Raw genomic sequence first — 22,533 nt, 5'->3', positions numbered from 1 at the left:
GGAAGAGAAAAAGAGCTACTTCATTTTTCTAGTCAGGAAAAATGAGGTAGTTACTGCAAGTAGAAAAGGAAGATCTGAATTGAGGTAGTGGCCATGGCCTTGCTTTGGGAAGGTGCGGATCGTTTCTAGAAAAATTACAAAAGTGGTATCGACAGGAAATTCAATGAATTTATAGGCTAAAATTGCATACCAGCAATAAGCTTAAACATTAGTTAATAATTGACTGCTACGGTGTTGGAGTAGGAGTAGTAGATTGACCCATTTTAGCCAGTAGGAGTTTTTTCTTGGAAAAAAAATGTATAATGTAGTAAGAGTTAATTTCAGAGCTATATAAAATGAAGACTGATTATTACCCTGACCATTTTCTTCAAAATAATGTTTAAGATCTCTCCCTAAATTCTACTGCTTTCTATATATATATATATATATATATATATATATATATATATATATATTTTTTTTTTTTTTTAAGGAGCTTTTTATTTATTTATTTATTTATTTATTTATTTATTTATTTACAGGACTTTATTGGGGAACAATGGTCAAATTGTTGTCCTTTCAATCTTAGTTGTGGGGGGTTCTGTTCAGCTTCAAGTTGTTCTTTCAGTCTTAGTTGTGGAGGGCGCAGCTCAGCTCCAGGTCCAGTTGCCGTTTCTAGTTGCAGGGGGCATAGCCCACCATCCCTTGCGGGAGTCGAATCGGCAACCATGTGGTTGAGAGGACAGGCTCCAACCAACTGAGCCATCCGGGAGCTCAGCGGCAGCTCAGCTCAAGGTGCCGTGTTCAATCTTAGTTGCAGGGGGCAGAGCCCACCATCCCTTGCGGGACTCGAGGAATTGAACTGGCAACCTCGTGGTTGAGAGCCCACTGGCCCATGTGGGAATCGAACCGGCAGCCTTCGGAGTTAGGAGCATGGAGCTCTAACCGCCTGAGCCACCGGCCCTGCTTTCTATATTTTTAAAGTTAAACAGGATCTAATTTTGTACACATTATTCATTGTTGAAAATATATTTCATCACATTAGTATGTATTTTAAATTATACATTGTATAAATTTGCGGCTTATCAAGAAATAACATTGACTTTTAGGTAGAATAATTATATGCGTCTCTACAGAGGTTATTAATAAGAATGTAACTGGTGTGGTATTGTAACAGTTAGAGATTGAGTCATAGGAGAGTGGTTGGGGTGTTTCCTACATAAATGGTGTGCTGGTGATCGTGGGATGGTTGGTGCTGAAGCTACCTAGTCAAAATTAACTTTTAAAAAATCTCTTTGAAAGGCATCATGTCAGGTATCACCATACTGGGTCTCAGTTAAGTCCAGCACAGTCGATTTTTCTCCCCGGTTGTGTTAATTCCCTGCTTGAGCACAGGATAATTCACTGTTATTTAGAAGCCGGGGTGTATAACAAATATGTACCCAACATTAGAGTCCCACTCAGGACTGTGGGAACCAAAGAAATTAGTCGGTTTAGCTCTCAAATCTCATGCTGACTCTGGAGCATATGTTGTGTTCCTTGAGTGGAATGGCGTGTCAGCACTGTTCACATTTCCTTTTCTCTCTCTTTCCCCTCTGCCCTGCACCCGGCATGGTTGAATTTGTGTAAGTTAAATGGAGGAATGATGAGACTATAAATATATACATTAATATATATGTATACACATACACACATCCATACATATTATATTTATTTATATATGATAAGTAACTTGGCAGCTCTACTAATTTCCATGGCATTAATTCTAAAAGGAATGTTTCTTTGTATGTTATATAAACAAGAGTTACTTAAATTTGAACTAAAAAGTAATTTGTCACTTTTGCATAGTCTTAACTATCTTGAGCCCATTTCTTCCTCCTTCCAAATAAGTTGAGCAGTAGCTGTTACGATGAAGTGATACATTTGGGGCAAAGAATATTTCCAGATACTACAGTAGACACTTTATATGTATTAATACAAGTAAAAAGTATTCTTCTGTTTAATTTTATGTTTACCAAGCTTTTGTTAAGCATCATGTAGCTTAGCAATTTAAAATTGTATGTTAAAATGATAATATTTGCAGGTGATAAAAAATTCCAATAGGACAAAAGGCTATATATATATATATATATATATATATATATATATATATATATAGTGAAAAATAAACCTTCTCACCCTCAGTGTCCTAGTTGTCTTAGAGGCAGCCACTTTTGTCACTTTTTTATGTGTTCTTTCAGAGATCTTTTGTGCAGTGCAGTCATATCATGAAACTTTACAACATTTAAAATTTGCAAAACCATCAAATTTATTAAAAAATTTTAGGTATCAAGCATTAGAAGAAATTATTTCCAGTCCTGAAAAAATATAACAGGGATCAATTTTAATGGAGAATCAGGCTATAGATTTTAACTCTGATTTTATGGATTCTGAGTTGTGTAATCTAGGACAAGCTGAATTTCAACTTGTACCTTTATATAGGTAGCATTTTTGAGGCCTATCACATATATAGAATTGTATACAATTTTCTTGTTGTTGTTTTTTAATAGGTAGAGAAACCATATGTACGAGTAACATTCTTAAATAGTTATAGGCAGTAAATCTTGAGCAGCATCTAGATTGTTTTCAAGTTTAGAGGGAGGCCACCTCTATTTTAGCCTGACTTGCAATTGTGTTGGTCTGGAATCTTGATGCAAACAGCTGGGTTATTGAGCAAGATGGAGCAGTGGGGCAGAATAGGAGTAGCTTTTGTGAATTAAATATTCATAATGCGGTGGCATTGTTCAATTTGAATCATTAGGCAAGTTTAGAATTTCTATATACCTATCTAGGCTTGAGTATTAAGTACTCATATATACCAGAACCAACTAGAAGTTACTTTTTATAAAAATATCATTTGATATTTTATGCTATAGTGTGCTATTTGTGGATAAGGAAAAGTTGATCTGTTAAACTCTAGGAATCGGCATTTAGGTGGTATTCTTGGATTTATTTATGTTTATTTAACGCTGCTCATAGAATGCATGTCACATAATAAATGAACTCATTTGACTTGGAAACACTGTCTTTAGAAAGGTAAGAGCAGGTTATTGGCATGTTTTATATTGTATTTCAAATCATTCTTTCCTTTGCTCTTTTTCAGTTTTCCAAGGATTTGTACCTTTCTGATCTTACTGCTCATATTTGTTTTAAAATCTCTTTATAAGCCTGCCATCTTTAAAGAATGACATTTGATTGTTTTAAAAATATTTTTGGAAAACTTACATTTAAACATGTGACACTGGATACGTAGTGATTACACTGATCCGGAATTTATGGAAGAAAGTCATTTGGCTATGCCCATTCTATATAAGAACATAAAATCTGCTGAATAACTTTCTATTTGCTAGTTTTTATTGTTACATGCTTTCCTTTCAGAATTTTATGTTGAAAAGAAATGCTGCTGACTGTTTTAAGGAAGAAAACATCTTTCTGGGAATTGGGTGTGTCTAGAGTGAGATAGGAAACATTACATGGGTCTGCGTGTTAAGAAATTATGTTGAGAGTTGCAGTAGTTGATAGGATTTTTTTCTCTGTTAGGACATTTTTATTGAACATTGAAAGTAAATTATAGTGATGTAAAGTTGTTTTTTTTAAATTAAAATTTATTGGGGTGACAACTGTTAGTAAAGATACATAGATTTCAGGTGTACAATTCTGTATTACATCATCTATAAATCCCATTGTGTGCTCACCACGCAGAGTCAGGTGATGTAAAGTTTGTATTTTTTTTGTTGGTAATTTAACCAAAAGCTAAAGATAACTTAATCCAGTCTTCGGCTTTATGATAGAAAATTGACTTCCATCATCTTATATGTTCATTAAGCATTCCTAGAGGACCTGCTCTCTTGGGTGGTTCTGAGAGGGGTGAGATGCACTTGCAGAGTGCTTTGCAGTTCTTACTGGCTGTGAATTTGCCAGTATATGAAGTGATAAAAATTGTTTCCAGTGTACTTTCACATTAAGATGATGATTACAGAAGGAAGATAATTATATTTTCTAAGTGCTGATGGTTGGTATTTTATATTGCCATTGATATTCATCAGATCATTTTTCTTCAGAGGAAAAATTAGATTTGCTCACAAAATTTTGCATGGGAGGCTTTGGAGATAAGCTTTGCTAATGAAAAGGTATCGATTTCCCCCATAAGTCTCCTTGATAGTTGGCATGGTGGGAACAAGTATTTCCAGTAACCTGATTTTTGGCATGTGACAGATGAATTAATTTGGCTGAGGACACTAGTTGTTCAGATATAAATAGGAAAAAAAGCAGTTTCCTCTATCTGATAGTCTTCCATGTAAACTACTTTGAGCTGAGAACTGTTAAATTCATCTGATAAGCTGCTCAACTTGGGGAGAACAATTACATCAGAATTAACAAGGTTCATAACAGAAATTCTCTGTAAAAGTTCACTCTCCAAAGTGGCAAAGATTAATCAGTATCTTTCAGAATTTTGTCAGATATGGAACAGATTGCATTCTTTTTAGCTTCTCTTTTCATTTTTCACGGTGTCTGTCACATGCTCCCAAAGATCTGCTTTTCCTCACATCGTTCATTCTAGTTTTTCTAAGCTCTGAAGACTGAGTAGGAGAGTTCTTGGAGCTGTCAGGGAATGGTAGGAATCTGGGAGAGGTATCCTCAGTGTCTTGTCACCTGAATAGTCCAGAGAAAGGAGAATCACGATCTTTATGGAAGAGCTGTTTGTAATATTTAAATATTGCCTACTACATGCCAAAAACATCACAAACCTTATTTTGTTAAATCCTTCCAGCATTCCCATAAAGTGTAGATGAGGAGACAGGTTTCCCCCAAGATAATCTAGCTAAATGAGGAAGCTGGGATTAAAATTCTGGTCTTTTACAGCTCTCAGGTCCACATGCTTCCTAGTGTGTCACTGGTGTGTCAGTCCTGAGGGGGCTGCAGCGCAATCTAAGAGGAACCGGAATAGTGCATTTTGCCCGAAAATACATCTTGTGTTCCATTCAGTGACAGATGAAGGCGTTTATTGCCCAGAACATTCAGTGTTCATTACCTGATTTAATAGGAGGTTGGGAGCTCTTGCCCGGAACTTTTTTTTCCAGAAAGATAATATTAGCAGATTGATTCAAAGTGCCAGTCTTAGTTTTAGGCTTTTACTAGTTTGAGAAAGTCAAGTGTTTTGACGTAGACTGGGTGCAGACAGTAAGGAAAAAACAAAAGTGCATACTAGATACGGTAGTGAATAATATTTGAAAAAGTTGTAAAATCTGGCTGAATTATAGCATTTGGAGCTTGGGGAAAAAAGCTCCTTGCAGTGAATTGAGTGGATTTGAATGTGAATTAATCTGCTTCATCATCAAATTATCATTTTAAGAAATTAAGAAAATATATAGCTTATCATTGCTTGTAGTACCTTTGGTTTAATTTAAAGTTTTTACTTTAAAATTTGTTATAGTCTGAAATGGGCCATACACATTTCATTTTAATATTGTGTTAATTTTTAAAATTTTAATCAATTCTTTAAAAGAATTTCTACATGTAAATGCCCCCTCTGCTCCTTACGTTTTCACTGTGGCCATCAGGAAGCGCAGAGCCAAATTAATGGCCTAGCGTTTGTAATATTGTGGGGCATTACAGTCTGTTAGTTTTTGTCATATTTGCTTATTTACTTTCATTTTAACATTCTGAGATATATATATATATATATATATATATATACATATATACATATATACATATATACATATATATATATATATATATATATATATATATATATGATAATGGAAAAACAAACTCCACCATGACTAGAGGTGAAACAAAATAAGAGAAGAAAAGCCTTACACTTTTTAAAAGAAAGATACAAATGTTTAAATTCATTTGTGAATTTACGTTTGTACTTGTATTTAAGCCTTTATGTTCACAAATTCATAATAAAATGAAATATTAAACTTATTTCTTCTGCCCTTCTCCTATTTTTATTCTTCATAAATAATCTGAGTGGTGTTTTAAGCATTCACTGTCATTACTGAATTAACATTTAGCTGTGATTTTTGGCATGTCAGAAATTGCTGTAGTTATTAAAAACCTAGTCTAAGTTTAAATCATATATACACTCGAATTGTTTCAAATAATACCACCAAGTTTTATTAGTGATTATTTCAAGAATCTCACTAGCATCAGTTTATTCACATAGCACTATAACTCTTCTTCCATTTATATCATGGATGAATTTAATTAATGTTTAGAAATTTAAGGTTTGTGTTCTCTGATATTGTATAACAAAGCATTTATAATCTTAAGTGACCAATCTTGTACATAGTGTTGGAGAAAACTCTTATTAGGTTAAATCTATTTGTTGATCTTTTTGGATTCACTCATTCCCGTTATCTCTCTTCTGCTGCTGCTGTCACCCACTGAATTTGTTTTTAGAGTTTGTATTGTTCTAAAATTTCCCCTTGGTTCTTTTTTATAGTTTGTATTTGTCTGCTGAGAATTTCTATCATTCCATTCGCTTCCAATGTGTTACGTCTTATGAGCACAGTTATAATCGTAGCTTCATCATCTGTGCCTGACAGTTCTGACGTGAGTCTTTCCAAGGTTGGCATCTACTGATTACCTTTTCCCTTAAGAATTGGTCACATTTTCCTGGTTCTTTGTATGGCAAGTAATTTTTGATCATGTCCTAGACACTGTCAATGTTACGCTTTATAAATTGTGGATTGTTTTGAGAATGTTTTATAAGCAGGCAGTCAACCTTGTTAGATGTGACTTCAAGTTCTCGAGAATTGGTTACATTTTCTTTTTTTGTATATGTCGAGTAATTTCAGATTGTCCTGAACATATTTAAATGTTTATGTTTTGTAAGTTCTGGGTCCTGTTCTAATCCTGTAAAGAGTAGGGATTAAAAATTAAAAAAAGAAAAAAAACAGTCAAGCCTCAAGGGTTGTCTCTGCTTCTGTCTGGGTGGGGGATGCTCAGTTCTAATATTTAATATGCTGCTTTGAATTGGTCCCGTTTGTGTACAACTTAGAAGTGAGCCTAAGACTTGTGGGCTTCATATAGAGAATTAGGGATCCGCCTCCTTCAGTTTTGTTCTTTGGAATTCCCCCAGTACTCTGGCCAGCAAGGATTCTTTTCTCCATTTCCTCCGGCCAGGAAGAAAGGGTTTCTCTTGGAGGTCTAGCTGCTTGCATTGCTGCTGGTGCATAGTTCTGTGATGGGGCCCCTCCTTCAAGGCAAACGTCTGTAGAGAAAAGAGGATAAAATAGAGAACAAGAACCACAGGGACCCCCGCTCTCCTCCAACACCATGTGAGAATGTTTCACCAAATCTGACTCCTTTCCACAACCCACCCCTTTTTGTTTACTTTTCAGTCCACAGGTACATTCTTTTTTGTATTTGTCTACAGTTTTTAGTTGTAATCAGAAGGGGAGGGCAGACTGTGTGTGGTAGATTTATTCCATCTTGGTTGGATGGAACGCCTACGTTTAAAAAATAAAGCCATTTCCTTTTTGTTGTTTACCGTCATTCTTCAGGCATTTTTCATATAAAGCTAGCAGCTTTCTTTAGTTGCATTTTGGGCCTGAGGATTCAGTTATTATTTTGATTGGTTTTGATTGCATATTTTATAAATTTTCTCAAGCCTATTACATATTTTGATTTGTAAGTTAAAACTTTGTTTATAAGTTTTTAATTTATAAATGAATCTGGGGTGAATATATCTTTTTGAGGTATTGTTTTTATTTTCTTTGGGTAAATACCCAGAAATGGAATTGTTGGGTCATACGGCAGTTCTGTTTTTAATATTTTGAGGAGTCGACATACTGTTTTCCATAGTGGTGGCCCCAATTCACAATCCCACCAACAGTGCACAATGGTTCTCTTTTACCTACATCATTGCCAACATTTATTTGTTGTCTTTTTCATAATAGCCATTCTGACAGATGTGAAGTGATACCTCATTGTGGTTTTGATTTGCATTTCTCTGATGATTAGTGACGTTGAGCATCTTTCTGTGTGTCTGATGACCATCTGTATGTCTTCTTTGGAGAAATGTTCAGGTCCAACTCCCTATCTGTTTATTCAACCTAGTTCTGAGCAACTAATAGTCTATCTGTCTTTATAGCCTATTCTGAACATTTCATAAAAATCGAATCATGTAGTATGTGGTCTTTTGTAACTGACTTTCTTTCACTAAGCATGTTTTCAAGGTTTATCCATGTATTAGTACTTCATTTCTTTTTATTGCTGAATAAAATTTCATTGTATTGATATGCCACATTTTGTATATGCTTCCATTCATCGAGTAATCAACAGTTTCCACCTTTTGGCTATTTTGCATTTTGCTGCATATAGATAAATAGTCATATATAAGTTTTTGCAAGAACATACGTTTTCATTTCTCTTGGGTATATATACCTAGGAGTGAAATTGCTGGGTCATAGTGGTAACTCAGTGTTGAAACTTTTGAGGAACTGTCAGATTTTTTTCAGAGTGGCTATAATATTTCACATTCCCACCAGCCGTGTATGAGGGTCTAGTTTCTCCACATTCTCGCCAACACTGGCTTTTTTCTCATAGCCGTCCTAGTGGATGTGAAGTGGTTTCTATCTCATAGTGGTTTTGATTTGCATTCCCCTGGTGACTAGTTATATTGAGCATATTTTCTTGTACTTTTTGGTCATTTGTGTATCTTCTTTGGAGAAATGTCTATTCAGATCCTTTTCCCATTTAAAAAATTAGGTTGTGTTTTTATTATTGATTTGTAAGGGTTATATATAGATTCTAGATACAAATCCCTTATCAGACATATGATTTGCAAATATTTTTCCCCATTCTGTGGGTTGTCTTTTCACTTTCTTGATTGTATCTTTTGAAGCACAAAGGTTTTTAATTTTGTTGAAGTACAATTTATTTTTTGTTGCTACTTGTGCTTTTGGTATCATATCTGACAATCCATTGCCAACTGAGATCGTACAGATTTAACCTGTTTACTTGTAAAAATTTATAGTTTTAGCCTCTTCATTTAGGTCTTTGATCCATTTTGAGTTAATATTTGTGACATATCCCTTGTGTTAAAGGGAATATATTAATAGCTATTTCCAAAGCAACTGTATTTTATTTATTTTTTTAATTATTTTTTTTTACAAAGGGAGATTAGCCCTTTAATACCTTTGACATTAAAACACACTATAAAGCCTCTATTGTTGAAATTGTTACATAAATAGACCAATGGAATAGAAGAGAAAGTCCAAAAACAAATAAAAATACATCAAAGCAACTATTTTAAATAGCTTCTTTTGAGAAGTCATGTATAGTATCTTTGTGAAACAGGATATTGTTTTGAAATTCTGCTCTTACTATGTTACAATTTATCTTCCTTTTTCATTATCAAAAACGATTTAGAAGTAAGGAGAAAGTGGAGAAGGCATAAATTGACTGACATTACCATATTATTGCCTGCCCTAAAGCTTAAATGCGACACAATGCAGAAAAGATCTTTTTCACTCATTTGTTTTCATTTCCTGCAGTCGGTTACCTGTGTCTTCTCTAAAGCAGTATTTGTGCAATGGGGTTTGTTCTCTTGTTTTCCCTTCCAACGAGGTAATGATAACTTGAGGCTATCCCTTTAAGAAAATTGCTTATGTTGAACATTGGCATAGTAGTAGCTTTTCCTGTAATGGAGTGGGACAAAGTTGAGGATCATTCCGCTGGGAGTTATAAATGGAATGTTAGTGTTTCAGTAAACTGGAGGAAGATTTCTATTGACCTTCACTACTTGCTTTCTAATTGGTCAAAATCTGCCTTTTGAGGAGGTACTTGCCTACAAGTCAAACCCAGGGTCAGATATGATTGTCATAAATCAAAAACTCTCCTGATGAGAGTTCATCATTCATGAAATTTCAGTAAATATCTGTGCTTAAAAAATTATTGGTCCTCCCTTTTCTTCATGGTATAAGTAGAAAACATTCAGATCATTGTGTAGTCGCCTCATAGATCCTGGGTTTCTCTGATGAAATTTGGTTGCTGAAAAGTTTTTATCTGCCTAATTGACATTTAATGTAGAGAGTATGTAGTGAGTATTTTAATGATCAATTTAGAGTATTGTGCTTTAATTTTCAAATTTTAATTTTGAAATTTATCTTGTTAATGTTATATTAGAAAAAGAAAGTGGGGAATTAGAAATTTTTTGCATTTATATTTCTACTTAGTCTTAATTCAGTTATTACATACCATCTGTTTAATCTTGTTAATGATTTTGCTTGTATTTCCTAATGATATAAATCATAGCAATTTGAACCACTGAAGTGTCAAGTGGGTATGCGACTGTATTTCAGTCATGAGATTTAAAAAATAAAAACGTGTTTTGGAGCACTGCACATGCATGTTACACTGCTCATTGAATTAGAATTTTAAGTGGTGCTATGAGAAGCTATTTGCTTTTATCTGGAGCTCAAAGGGAAATAAGCATCCAGTGATTTATGCTGGAGAGACAGATCTTGGTGAGAGCTAGTAATATAATAAGCTTAATGGTCAGTAGAATTAGGAGGAAGTGAGCTGTAGTGTAAGAGCTTTACATGCCTGCCATTTCTTTCAATTCACCTGTTTTTGGAGAAAATGCCTTGCAGTATCTATCTGTTACTGATTTATCTAGGCTTTTTTAGTGGAAAAGGAGATAACCAGTCTAGTTGCAAGTTACTAAAATACTAAGTTATTTTTAAATTGGTATATAATTCATAGTTTTCAAATGTACAGTCCAGTGTGTTTTTCACATATTTATGAAGATGTGCAACCACATCCCCTAAGAATTAAAGGAGAACATTGCTCCATGAAATAAGCTCCTTTGGTTTCCTGCATTACCTGTCTAGTCTATAATAGTGAGTATTCATTTGCCACTGGGAAGACGATGCAGCTTGGGCCAAGAATTTGGGGCTTTTTCGAGTGGCACTGCATTGACGCTTATGAGATGAACTGCTAAGTTAGTTCTGTCCTACAGAGAGGGACAACCATATTTTGACCAGGTGCTTATACTTTTTTTTTTTTTTTTTTTACCACGGTATAAAATATTCTGCCCTTGGACACCTGATGTTATTACAGAACATCTTTCTTACAGAGCACGGTCTTTCGAATACAGAGAGACCTGGCCTGGCCACTTAGCCTTGTTAACTTGGGCCAATGACTTCATTTTGCCGAGCCTCAGTTTAAAGAGTACTATAAAATGGTTCAGTGGAGACAACATGATTGGTTATGCTTGGAGATTCAGGTCTCCTGGCTTCTGTTTTTCAGTTTTCTTTTTATAGGACTATTTTTAAAAAAATAATTACCTTTTATCCAAATGTTCTTTTAAGAAACAGTTAATTTATCAGTCCACAATATTCTGTTGGTAGTTAACAGAGTGAAATAAATGAAATCAACATTCTTTATCTGTAGCCAAGGAAAAAGAATGTTTGTTAGGACTATTGGCCAAATATATGCTTGTCTCTTTAGAAGTCTTGTAATTATAGTAATATTGTTTGCCAATAAAATAACTCATCGAAATCAGGAGCCCTAACCTTCTCTTGTAAGGTTAGGCTCAGCTTTTGGGTCATAGTACTGATAACTCGTTTGAAAACTTGTTCTCACATGGTGAGAATTAGCCTTAGCTGGAAAAAGCTATCGCAGGTAGCTTTGCCGAAGGAAGAGTGGCCTTATGTTTTCCACCATTCATATGACCACAATGCAGAACTATAATTCAAAGAAAGTTTTATTTCAGCCAAGGGTATCTTATTTCTGAAAATTGACAAGCTAATACGAACTACTTTTGTCCTGGAACTTGTTAGGCTTACGTTTTCTACATTGCAGACATATATATAGTTTGGATGAAGCAGTTTTTTATGACATGTTTTAGCTTTTGTTATTTCTCATTGTGGTGTTTTAAATTAGTTCTTTGTGCATAGGGGACGATGGTAACGTATTGTACTGTTGTCTGAGGTTGCCAGTTTAAAGAACTGTCTAGAGACTGGTACAGTGTTATTAATTTTGAATGAGTAAAGCATAGGGTTTTTTGTTCTGTTTTTCCTCTCTCACCTCAGTAAACTGTTGCTACTTAGATATAAAGAATTTCACTTACAATGATTCTTTCCGTCTTCTGCAACTTGTGGTCATTCATATAAAATTATTATTTTCAACTATCACTCTATCTTCCAAACTGCTTCATTGAATTGGGAAAGAACATGATATGAGACATATTAAATATATGTTAGGACGAAGGAAGGATTCTGTCTCATTCTGGGTTTACTACATTTATAGTCACTTTTAAATATACATTTACATCATACAAATCATTTATACTCATTGTAGAAACAGTACATAATATAGTTATGTAATCCTACCATCCAGAGATAATTGCTGTTAAACTTTTGGTGCCAGTCTTTTGGTTGTCATACTTAAAGAAGTAAAAATATCACCTTACCAGGTGGGAGAGCATATTATATCTTTCAATTTTGAAGCTGAATAAAATGATAGTCTTTTATCTTTTAACAGAATATCCTGACAACATACTGAAACATTTTAAACTAAATTATGTGGGAGAGCCTCTTTTGAAAAATGGGGACTCTGGTGGGTGGATATGAGGGAAAGTAGCAGCTAAAATAGAAAAATAAGGAAACAATTGTATTCGCCATTTCTGTGTAGTTAGCAGAACAGACTGAGCCTTTGTCAGCAATTTCCAGGTTGACGAATTAGTCTTATCTTTCTGAATATCCTGCTTATATTTCCTTAGTCTCTTTTTTCTAGAAAGTAAAGGTGGTATGTTCTCATCATAGGCCTAAAGTTGGGAGTCTTGTTGTGTAATTTTATTTGTTTTGAGTTTCCATGGAATGTCTATCATGGGAGTCACTTTGGGAGAGATTGCTCTAATCACATTAGGAAATTTAAAATACTTTGTTTTCCAGTTTCTGTGGAGGAGTTTATAACCCTAGTAACTGGATGCCAAACCTTGGGTCATTGACAAAACTTTGTGATGGTAATTTTCTCTTACTGCTAAAACAATCCATTTTTGAGTTCTCGTGTCCTTAACTCGCTCTTCTAGAATTCCCAGAGGACCTGTGCAGCAGCCTCTCGAGGATCGAATCTTCTCTCCTACTGTCTCGGCAGTGTACAGCACGGTGAGTAACTCAAGTTCGTTTGTCATGTTGTGTATCTGTTTTCGCACTTGAGCCTTTGATGTTACAGGCAGTGTTTGTTTGATTGGCATGTGATAAATTTTTGGCAAAAGATTCAATAAAATCATGAATAGAATTAGGTGTATATAATAAGGTAAATAGGCCCTTAATTTGAGAAGTGGTGATGAAACAAAATTGTGTTAAGATAAAAAGAAGCCAGGCTCACATACCTGGCTTCTTTTTTCTCCTTTCATATAAATATTCACCTCTGCCTTGTATTGTGATTTCTTTTACGACATTAATTTTCTTTTTGGGTATTTTTCTTAAAATTTTACTTTTTTTTAACTTAAATTATTTTATTTTATTTTTTCCCTGTCTGATTACATATAAAAATGTAGAAATTTGGAAAAGAGAATATTGGTTTTAATGGGCGCAAATTTAACTTTTTATGTTAAATGATTGATTCAAATTCATAAATAAAGGCAAATTTAAAAGATGGAAGATAAAGGTAATTAACTAAAAGCATGTTTTAGCTGTCTTACAGTGAATCTGAGAGAACTTAGGAAGAATTTGGGAGCCAGACATATCTTTTTTAATATTTTAGTTCATCATACTGTTTATTTCTAGGAATATGACACGGTCTTTCAAAGAAACTCACAGTATAGTAAGGGAGATGAGTAAATCAGTAATTATAATCTAAGGTTATATGATAAAGCAATGATTATTTTTCTTTTGGGTTATGAATTATTTTTAGAATCTTAAAACGGTTGCAACACTTTCTTCTCAAAAAAAGAGCATATACCCAGTGTTTACATATAATTTCAGAATTTCACAGATGTCCATCAGGCCATTCCTAGGCCCCAGGTTAAGAACCTTTGATTAGATGAATACACAAAAATGACAGTATTTATAATAGCAGAATGACTGTTTTTATTTCAAAATACCCTAGTATTTTTGAGAAAATTTTCTTCCATAGTATTTCATCCATAATCTTAAACTTGAATTTCTATTTACTGTTATGTTTTACTCCTTTCAAACATTTCTCCAAAGAATCTTAATTAAAAAGTTAATCTCTCTAAAGGTTTGTTTTCTTATGCTTAATTAAAAATAAAAATATATTTTTGTAATTAAAAAAAGAACCATGGATTAGAGATCTGAATGTGCTATTATAGGGAAGAGGAAGAAATCCCTTCATTGAGGAAGTAACAGTAAGCCGAAAAGTATAGGACTTCTCTAGGCAAAGAAAAGGCCTTCTAGGAAATGAAGATTTAGAGGCATGGTTAAGAAATGGCCAGTCATCAGTCCAGTGTGGCATGTGTGTTAGATTTTATAGCAGAAGTAGAGATGAGATAGTTGGGTCTTTGAGGTTTTTAGCATTGCCTTAAAGAGTTACAGTTTTATCCTGCAGGTAGTGGGTAAGATGATTATATTTCCTGGTTTGCCCAAAACAAGTCTCAGTTTACACCTCTTGTAGATTAGTTCAACACCCTTTAATAACTTTTTGAACCGCTTTGAACTCTTAAAATGAACCCAGTTTGGGTGATGGGTTATCTGGTCACCCTAGTAATTGGAAATCTTCAGTTTATGTTGAAAAATAACCTTTAATTTTTTTCTGGCACAAACTTTTTCTAGGCCAGAGTTTGCCAGAGTTTGCCTTTTTTTTTTTTTCAACTTTTTTTTTCTCTGTGTTGTCAGCTCTATATAAGATATTTTATTCTAATTTTTTAGTTTATATTATAATATTAGCCTTTTCTATGCTATTCAAAGCGTTTTTTAAAAAATTTTTGTTGGGGAATATTGGGGAACAGTGTGTTTTTCCAGGACCCATCAGCTCTAAGTCAAGTCATTGTTTTCAATCTAGTTGTGGAGGGCGCAGCTCATTGGCTTATGTGGGAATAGAACCGGCGACCTGGGTGTTATGAGCACTGGGCTCTAACCACTGAGCAAACCGCCCCCCAGGCATTTCTTAAATAATAATTGGTTTTACATTGTTTTGTTATAAGAATTTAATATTCACTCAACATTTGACAAATATTTCTTAAGTTTTTAATATGTGTTAGGCATTGTTTTAGGTGTTGGGAATATAGTAGTGAGCAAACCAAACCCTCACTCCTCATGGAGCTTACCTTTTTGTGAGATAGAAATGACAGTAAACAAATACAGATGCAGTATACTATTGGGTAGTAATAAGTGCTTTGATAAGTAGTAAGAGCTTATAACACAGAAAATGAGGCAGAATAAAGGGATCGAAAAGCACTGAATATCCTACTTTAGCTTGGGCTCTCAGGGAAGTTCTGTGTGAAAAAGTGGTATTTAAGTAGAAACCACGAAGTGAGGAAGTGAGTCTTGCAGATTTCGAGGGAAACAGCATTTCTGGTAGAAGGAACAGCAGTGCAAAGGCCCAGAGAGCAACATGCTTAATGTGGTCTTACAACTGCAAGGAGAGCCATGGTGGCTGGAGTATAGAACGGTTGAAGATAGAATTCAGAGAAGTATCTGGAGCATCGGATTATGTGAGGCATTATAGATCATGGTAAAGATTTTGGATTTTAATCTAGATGTGATGGAAAGCCATTGGAAACTTAAGAGCAGTAGATCTGAATTTTCCTTTAAAAGGCCACTGTAGCTACTATAGAGAGAGTAGACCGTTGGGGGCAGGTGGTTGTGGTGGTGAAGTAGAAGCCTGGGGACCTTTGTTAAGAGGTTATTGTAGTAACAGAGGCAAAAAATGATGGTGGCTTTCTCTAAATGGTAGCAATACCGTAAAAGATAGGAGTAGTGGATTTGGTATCTATTTTGAAAGTAGAGTAAATAGAACATGATGATAGCTTGGATGTGGGATATGAGAGAATAAAGAGTAAGGATGATGTCATGGAGGGTGGATTGAGCAACTGAGTGAACATGGTACTGTTTATAGAGATGAACACTGGGTGAGGAACAGGGTTTTCGCTGAGAAAATTAATATATGTAAAGGTTATTTTGGTGAGGACTAAAGCATTAGGTTGTTTCCAGTTTTTCCTATTAGAAATAACTTATTTGAATTTAAAGCCTTTTCTGTATTTTGGATTATTTTTGTAGAATAACTTTCTACAAAGGCAATTACTGAGTTCAAGTATAGGCATGTTGTTAAGATTCTTCATAAATGAGGACGTGTAACTTTGTAAACTTAGTACTTTGGACAGCAGATCATCAAAATCCTGTGAGTGACAATGATGACACAGTGCCTGCTACACAGTTTAAATGAAATATTTTGAATCTAAGATTTTGAATTGATTTTTGAGTTAGACCAAATTTGACTTTTGCTAGTTAAAGCTACCTCCGTGTATGTAGTCCATCAGTCAATTAAAAAAGTGGTGTGTCAGTTATATAATATAGTGTCTAGTCTGGAGAGACAAGGGATTTTAGGCAGTAAAAAAAGCTACCTTAAAATATGATGGTCTCCACTCTTTGATCAGTTGTTTCCATTCTTAGAATTCTAAATCTGTCATACCGTTACAGTGTTGTTGCACACTGACGGAATGGGTAGGAGAGTGGTTGACCAGCTTTGACATTCTCAGTGCCCCTTTGTCTTAGCCCCAAGATTATGTATCAGTCGTTATTCCTCTAGTGTCTAGGTCCATTAGCGTGATTTCTGTGTCATAAAATAAAGGCTAACCCTCATTTCACCTCTTCCTGCCTCAGCATATGGTGCCCATATGTCACTTGAATTGAGTTAGTTAAATTCTTTGAAAGGCAGAAAGACTCCTAGGTAGTCTTAAAAAATTAGGCAATCAAAGATTTTCCTTGTTCATGTCTGATACGCAGGCTTTCTGCCCTGTGTCATCCATTTTGGACAGGCTCTCTGCTGGTAATCAAGGAAGTATCACAAGTAGGACGCAACTTTTAAATGCCTTGTTACACGTTCCGTCCTGGTTTGTATTTATTTGCTTATTTTAGCCTGGTTTATATAAGTTTCTTCTTGGAACATTTATCAGGAATGAGAAGAATACTTTTGTCATTATTCCTCATTAGCCATAATTGCATTAGAGTGATTGATCATATGAACAAAGAATATAGGCAATATTTTGAAACTCTAGTAAGGGCAGTATATACATACTATATGGTAGAGAGGAAATGGCAGAACCAAAGAGGCAGGAGCTAATTTGAAATACATTCACTGAGAACTCTCTCCTGGCGTGCTTCTGAAAAACAAACTAAAATTTAGCATGTATATTTTTTGGTTTATATATTTTATTTAGAGAAATTAGATTTTATGACTTTTAAGCCAGTATTGTTTGTGTAATTGCAGAGGTAAACTTAATAAATTTTTTTTTGGAATAATGACTTTACTACAAGAAGCAGCAGTCTATATTCTGGGGGATTGGATCAGTTTTCCTATTAACTGCTTATGAAAAATTCCTATAAATAAATTATTTAATTTGAATGAATTATTCCTTAATGCCATAACATTTCATGATCCTTTTTAGCTAGCTTATACTTTATAAAGTCTTGTTTTTGTCATTCCAGAGCTCTATGTCATCTAACTAGAAAATCATGCTTTTATGTCTTTTTCAATATGTCAGTGGAGACCCTGCACAGAGACAAAATTTAGCATGTGTTGATCAATATTCCTTAGGCAGTGGTGTCCAGCCCGATGTAAATCTACTTAATTGCCCTGTACTTCAGCATATAATAACAGTCCATTTTTCCCCCAATGGTAAATAACACCAGTTGAACTGATGATTTGTTTATGCTTTATTTTTAAAAGCAGCTTTATTGAGGTATATTTGATATAAAATACATATTGTGCCTATGATTCAAATATATCTAAAGTTCTATTTAAAGTGTATAATTTGGTAAGTTTTAATATATGTATACCTTGAAACCTTGAAACCATGAAAACCTGGCCACAATCAGGAAAATTAACATATGCATCCGTCCAAAAGGTTTCCTCATATCTCTTTGTAACCTTTCTTTCCCACCTTTCCCCACCATTGATTGGTCTGCTTTCTGTCGTTAGGGATGCATTTATGTTTTCTAGACTTTCATATAAAAGTCATAATAGGAAAAGGAATCATGCAGTAGGTACTTTCCCCCCCATCCTTTTTTCACTCAGGTTAATTATTTTGAGATTTATCCATGTTGTTGTTTTATCAATAGTTCCTGGAAGAAAAAGTAAATTTTAAATAAAAATTTATGGCTGTAGTAATCATACGTTCCATATATTAACTTTTCCTCCCCAAACAAGAGTTTTTTTTCGTTAAACACTGTAAATCATGATTATACAATTTGGTAGTTTTCTTTTTAAATACAACTTTGTATTATAAATAATTTCCCATGTTATTTCATAACATTTATAAACATTATATTAACAGTTTAAGTAGCGTGTCAATGAGGCGAACCATAATTTACAGTCAGTAAATTTAGAAACTAGTGTTTGGCTTAAAGATTCTCTCTTATTTTCTATTTTAAATAACTGTGGTATAGACATATACATAGTCATATGTATGTGTGTGGCTATTTTCTTCTCTATTTAAATAAGATGATTTCCTAGGCTGCGATTCCGAAAAGCAGCTTTGCTAGGTTAAAGTATACTTTATAGATACTTACTATTTTGACATTGTCCTCTTAATGGCAGCTGACATTGCTGTTAGCAGTATAGGAGTGTGTCCATTGCATTGTATCTTGATAGCTTCATGTCTTCCCATTTTCCAACATCTTTACTAATTTGATAGGTGAAAAGTGCTATTTCACAATTTACAGAAAAAGAAATGAGTAGAACAAAAATGACTGTAGAACAATGTTTAACATTGATAAAATAATGATGTCATATTTTGTTTATAAAATTAGCAAAGGTTAATTATATGCCCATATTTCAGTTGTAAGAACATAATAAGTAGGAATTTTTTAGGACTTCCTTCTTGACCTTTTCATCTTTTTTCTTGTTTAATATTTTTGAGTTACTAGGTACAGAAAAGGAATGAAATTTTTCTGTTTGCTTTAGCAAAAAGGATTTTTGGTTGTAAAAAGATTGTAGTTTTAAAATTATTATTATTGTCACTTTTCTCCAATAGCATTGCTGAGCGATATTTCACCATACAGTGTTTCCCTGAAAATAAGACCTAGCTGGAAAATTAAGCCCTAGCATGATTTTTCAGGATGACATCCCCTGAACATAAGCCTTAATGCGTCTTTTGGAGCAAACAATATAAGACCTGGTCTTATTTTAGGGAAACACGGTAGTTAGAAATCCCGATTTCTGTTTTTGAAATTTATATAAAAGATGAAAATCACATTTAGATATTTTCTTTTCTTCTTGTGGTAAAATACACATAACAAAATTTACTATTTTAATTTTTAAGTGTACAGTTAGTGGTACTAAATACTTTCACATTGTTGTGCAACTACCATCACAATCCATCTACAGAACTCTTTTTATTTTATAAAACCGAAGCTCTGTACCTATTAAATAACAACTCCTTACTCTCTCTTTCTCCCAGTCCCTGGAAACCACTTTTACATCTGTGGTTTTGACTAAGTAACTCACAAAAGTGGAATCATATAGTATTTGTCCTTTTATGACAGGTTTACATCACTTAGCATAACATTCTCAATCTTACTTGTGTTGTACCATGTATCAGAATTTTCTTCCTTTTTAAAGCTGAACAGTATTCCGTTGTGTGTACATAGTACTATTTGCTTATCTATTCTTCTGTTGATGGACATTTATTTGGGTTGCTTCCACGTTTTAGCTCTTGTGAAAAATGCTGCTATAAACATGGGTATACAAATATTTCTTTGAAATCCTACTTTGATTTCTTCTGGGTATGGACCCGGAAGCGGAATTGCCGTACTGTAGGAAGAGCTCTCTTTGTACTGGGGGCTGAGTACCCTGGAGAGAGCACTAATGGGAGGCATGGCACTGCAGCTGTCCAGTTCCACAGAAACATGCTTGTGGGCACTTGAAATGTGGCTAGTGGAAAGTACAGCTCTAGAGGGTGATAACGTCCAGATCCTGCCAATTTTGTACAGTTCTGATGAGGCATTTGGATTTTATATGACATGCAGAAGGAGCCATGGACAAGATTTAAATTATAAAAATACTTTGATACTTATTATATTAGTGACTGAACTGGAATTTGCAGTTTCCATGAGGGGCAGAATATATAGTGGTTAAAAGCAGCTAAGTGGCTCTAGACTTGGACCAAACGGATGCAACATAGCAGCTTTGTGTGTCGTTGAGCAAGTTCCTTAACTTCTTTGCACCTTAGTTTCCTTTCTCATAAATAAAATGGAGATGAAATGATGCTCATCTCAAAAGGTCGTTATGAAAGTTAAATGAGACAAATCCATTTAAAACTGATGGAGCCTGATAGGTAATCATCATTCAGATATTTAGCAGCAGCTAAAGGAGGAAACTACTAACTGCTCGTATTATTCATTTGAAACAAAATATGAACAAGCTTAATGTGGTGTTCTATAAAATGCTTACGTTTTTCATGTTAATAATGTGGCTTTTAAAACTTCAGTATTTATTGTAAATATTTGTCACAAGGTAATTTTGGAATGTCTAACTTTATTTAAATAAAAAGTAAGCTTTTATTTAATAAACTAATAAGTATATTATAGAAAACTAAGAAAATTAGGGGATAAAAGACAGTATCATTAGCCATGTGTTAAATACTTTCAATGTTTTTTTAATGTTTCCTCATTTTAGTCAGCCACTGCCATATTGTTAGACACATTGCTTTATTTTTAATAATTCCATACAAATTTTTTATTCAAAATAATGTAATTTTAAGTTAGCCAGGTGTTATAATTGTAGATTATTGTCACCTTATTTCAACTAATTTTCAGGTTCTTTAGAGATTCTTTTAATACTTATAATAATAGGTTTAATCTATTATTAATCTCTAGTTTTTTAATTATTACTGTGCTGTCAGGTATCTTTATTGAATGTGAATTACTTTTGATTTTCTAAAACTGCCCCCTTCCCAGTTTTTGAACTGTTCTAACTTAACGTTAATTGACATTTCTGAAACTTAGTAAAAAGGAAGTAGTGTATGTTTTTCATTTTATGTTCATGAGTACATATGTGGCTCTCACAAAAGTAGTAGGTAATACACTTCTTTTCATTAAGAAGTTAACCTTTTAACAATTAATAGTTAAAAAGAATATAGCTTTACCTATACCATGGAATACAGTCATTTAGAAGAAGTACATATGTGTATTGACTTGGAAAGTTTATGATATGTTGATAAGTGAGAGGGAAAACATGTCACAGAACAATTATTGTTGTATGGTTACATTTATTTATAACAGTTTTGCATTTGTAAATGAACAGAAAGGTTTGGAAGAATGCATATCAGACTAATGTTTTAACACTGAGGAATATAGTGGATTTGAGAGCATATGTAGACACTATTACTTTAAAAAAACAACAACAAGAAACATTTATATATTAGCAATTAAGAACAGAAAGTCAGCATCAAACTCTTTTTCCTCAGTCTCTGTGGCAGTCTGATATGTGGATTGGTAGTAATTTTATACTATCATTCAGTAGATGCAAATGATTTTTTATAGTGATCTTAAAATTTTCCCTGAAGATCTAAACATAGTATTGGATTCACAGTAATAAATTGTGGCTTACAATTTTCTATAGAAGTCTTATGTTTGGTTTACCAAATTTTCAATATATAGTAGTGAACTGAGTCGAAGCCTTGTATTACTTTATCATTTTCATCTAGAATTTTAAATTATTTTATTTTTTATTGAGATGTAATTGACATATAATAATATATAATTTTAAGGTGTTCAACATATTGATTTAATACGCATATATTGCAGTATGATTACCACTGTCATGTTAGCTAACACTTTCATCATGTCAAATAATTGTGGGTTTGTTTTTTTTGGGGGGAGAATATTAGATCTAGTCTTTTAGCAGCTTTCAGATATATGATATATGATACAGTATTGTTAACTATAATCACAATGCTGTGCATTAGATTTCCCAGAATTTATCCATTTTCTAACTGCAGGATTGTACCCTTTGATCAACATCTCCCGAAGTTCATTTCCCACCCCCCCAGCCCCTGCTGACCACCATTTTAGTCTCTGTTTCTACTAATTCAGCTGTTTTAGATTCCACTGTATGTATAAGTAATATCATACAATATTTGTCTTTCTCTGTCTGACTTATTTCACTTAGCATAATGCCTTCAAGCTCCATCACAAATGGCAGTATTTCCTTCTTTTTTATGGCTGAATAATATTCCGTGTGTGTGTGTGTGTGTGTGTGTGTGTGTGTGTGTGTGTCTATGTGTCTGTCTGTCTGTCTGTCTCCCTCTCTTTCTCCTTCGCCCTCGCCCTCGCCCTCGCCCTCTTCCTCTCTCTCTCTCTCATATCTTTA

At 33.9% G+C, this 22,533-nt stretch overlaps 1 protein-coding gene across 50 annotated transcripts in view; it reads left to right on the top strand.

Annotated features, from left to right (window-relative positions):
* EIF4G3 (eukaryotic translation initiation factor 4 gamma 3) overlaps nt 1-22,533 on the top strand; it is a 280,890-nt gene that overhangs the window by 59,385 nt on the left and 198,972 nt on the right. For all 50 annotated transcript variants that reach the window (XM_088790400.1, XM_088790399.1, XM_088790392.1 and 47 more), the window contains one exon: nt 13,070-13,145. Coding sequence is in view for 35 of the 50 variants with exons in the window: in XM_088790368.1 (XP_088646494.1) it covers nt 13,070-13,145 (76 nt within the window). In the remaining 15 variants the exon portion in view is untranslated. The remainder of the gene's footprint in view (nt 1-13,069; nt 13,146-22,533) is intronic.

This window comes from Rhinolophus sinicus, chromosome 14, assembly GCF_057876585.1.
Source record: "Rhinolophus sinicus isolate RSI-liver-muscle chromosome 14, RSI-T2T, whole genome shotgun sequence".
NCBI classification, from domain to species: Eukaryota; Metazoa; Chordata; class Mammalia; order Chiroptera; family Rhinolophidae; genus Rhinolophus; species Rhinolophus sinicus.
The sequence above is the reverse complement of the archived record's forward strand: the minus strand, read 5'-3'. Positions and strand labels throughout refer to the sequence as shown.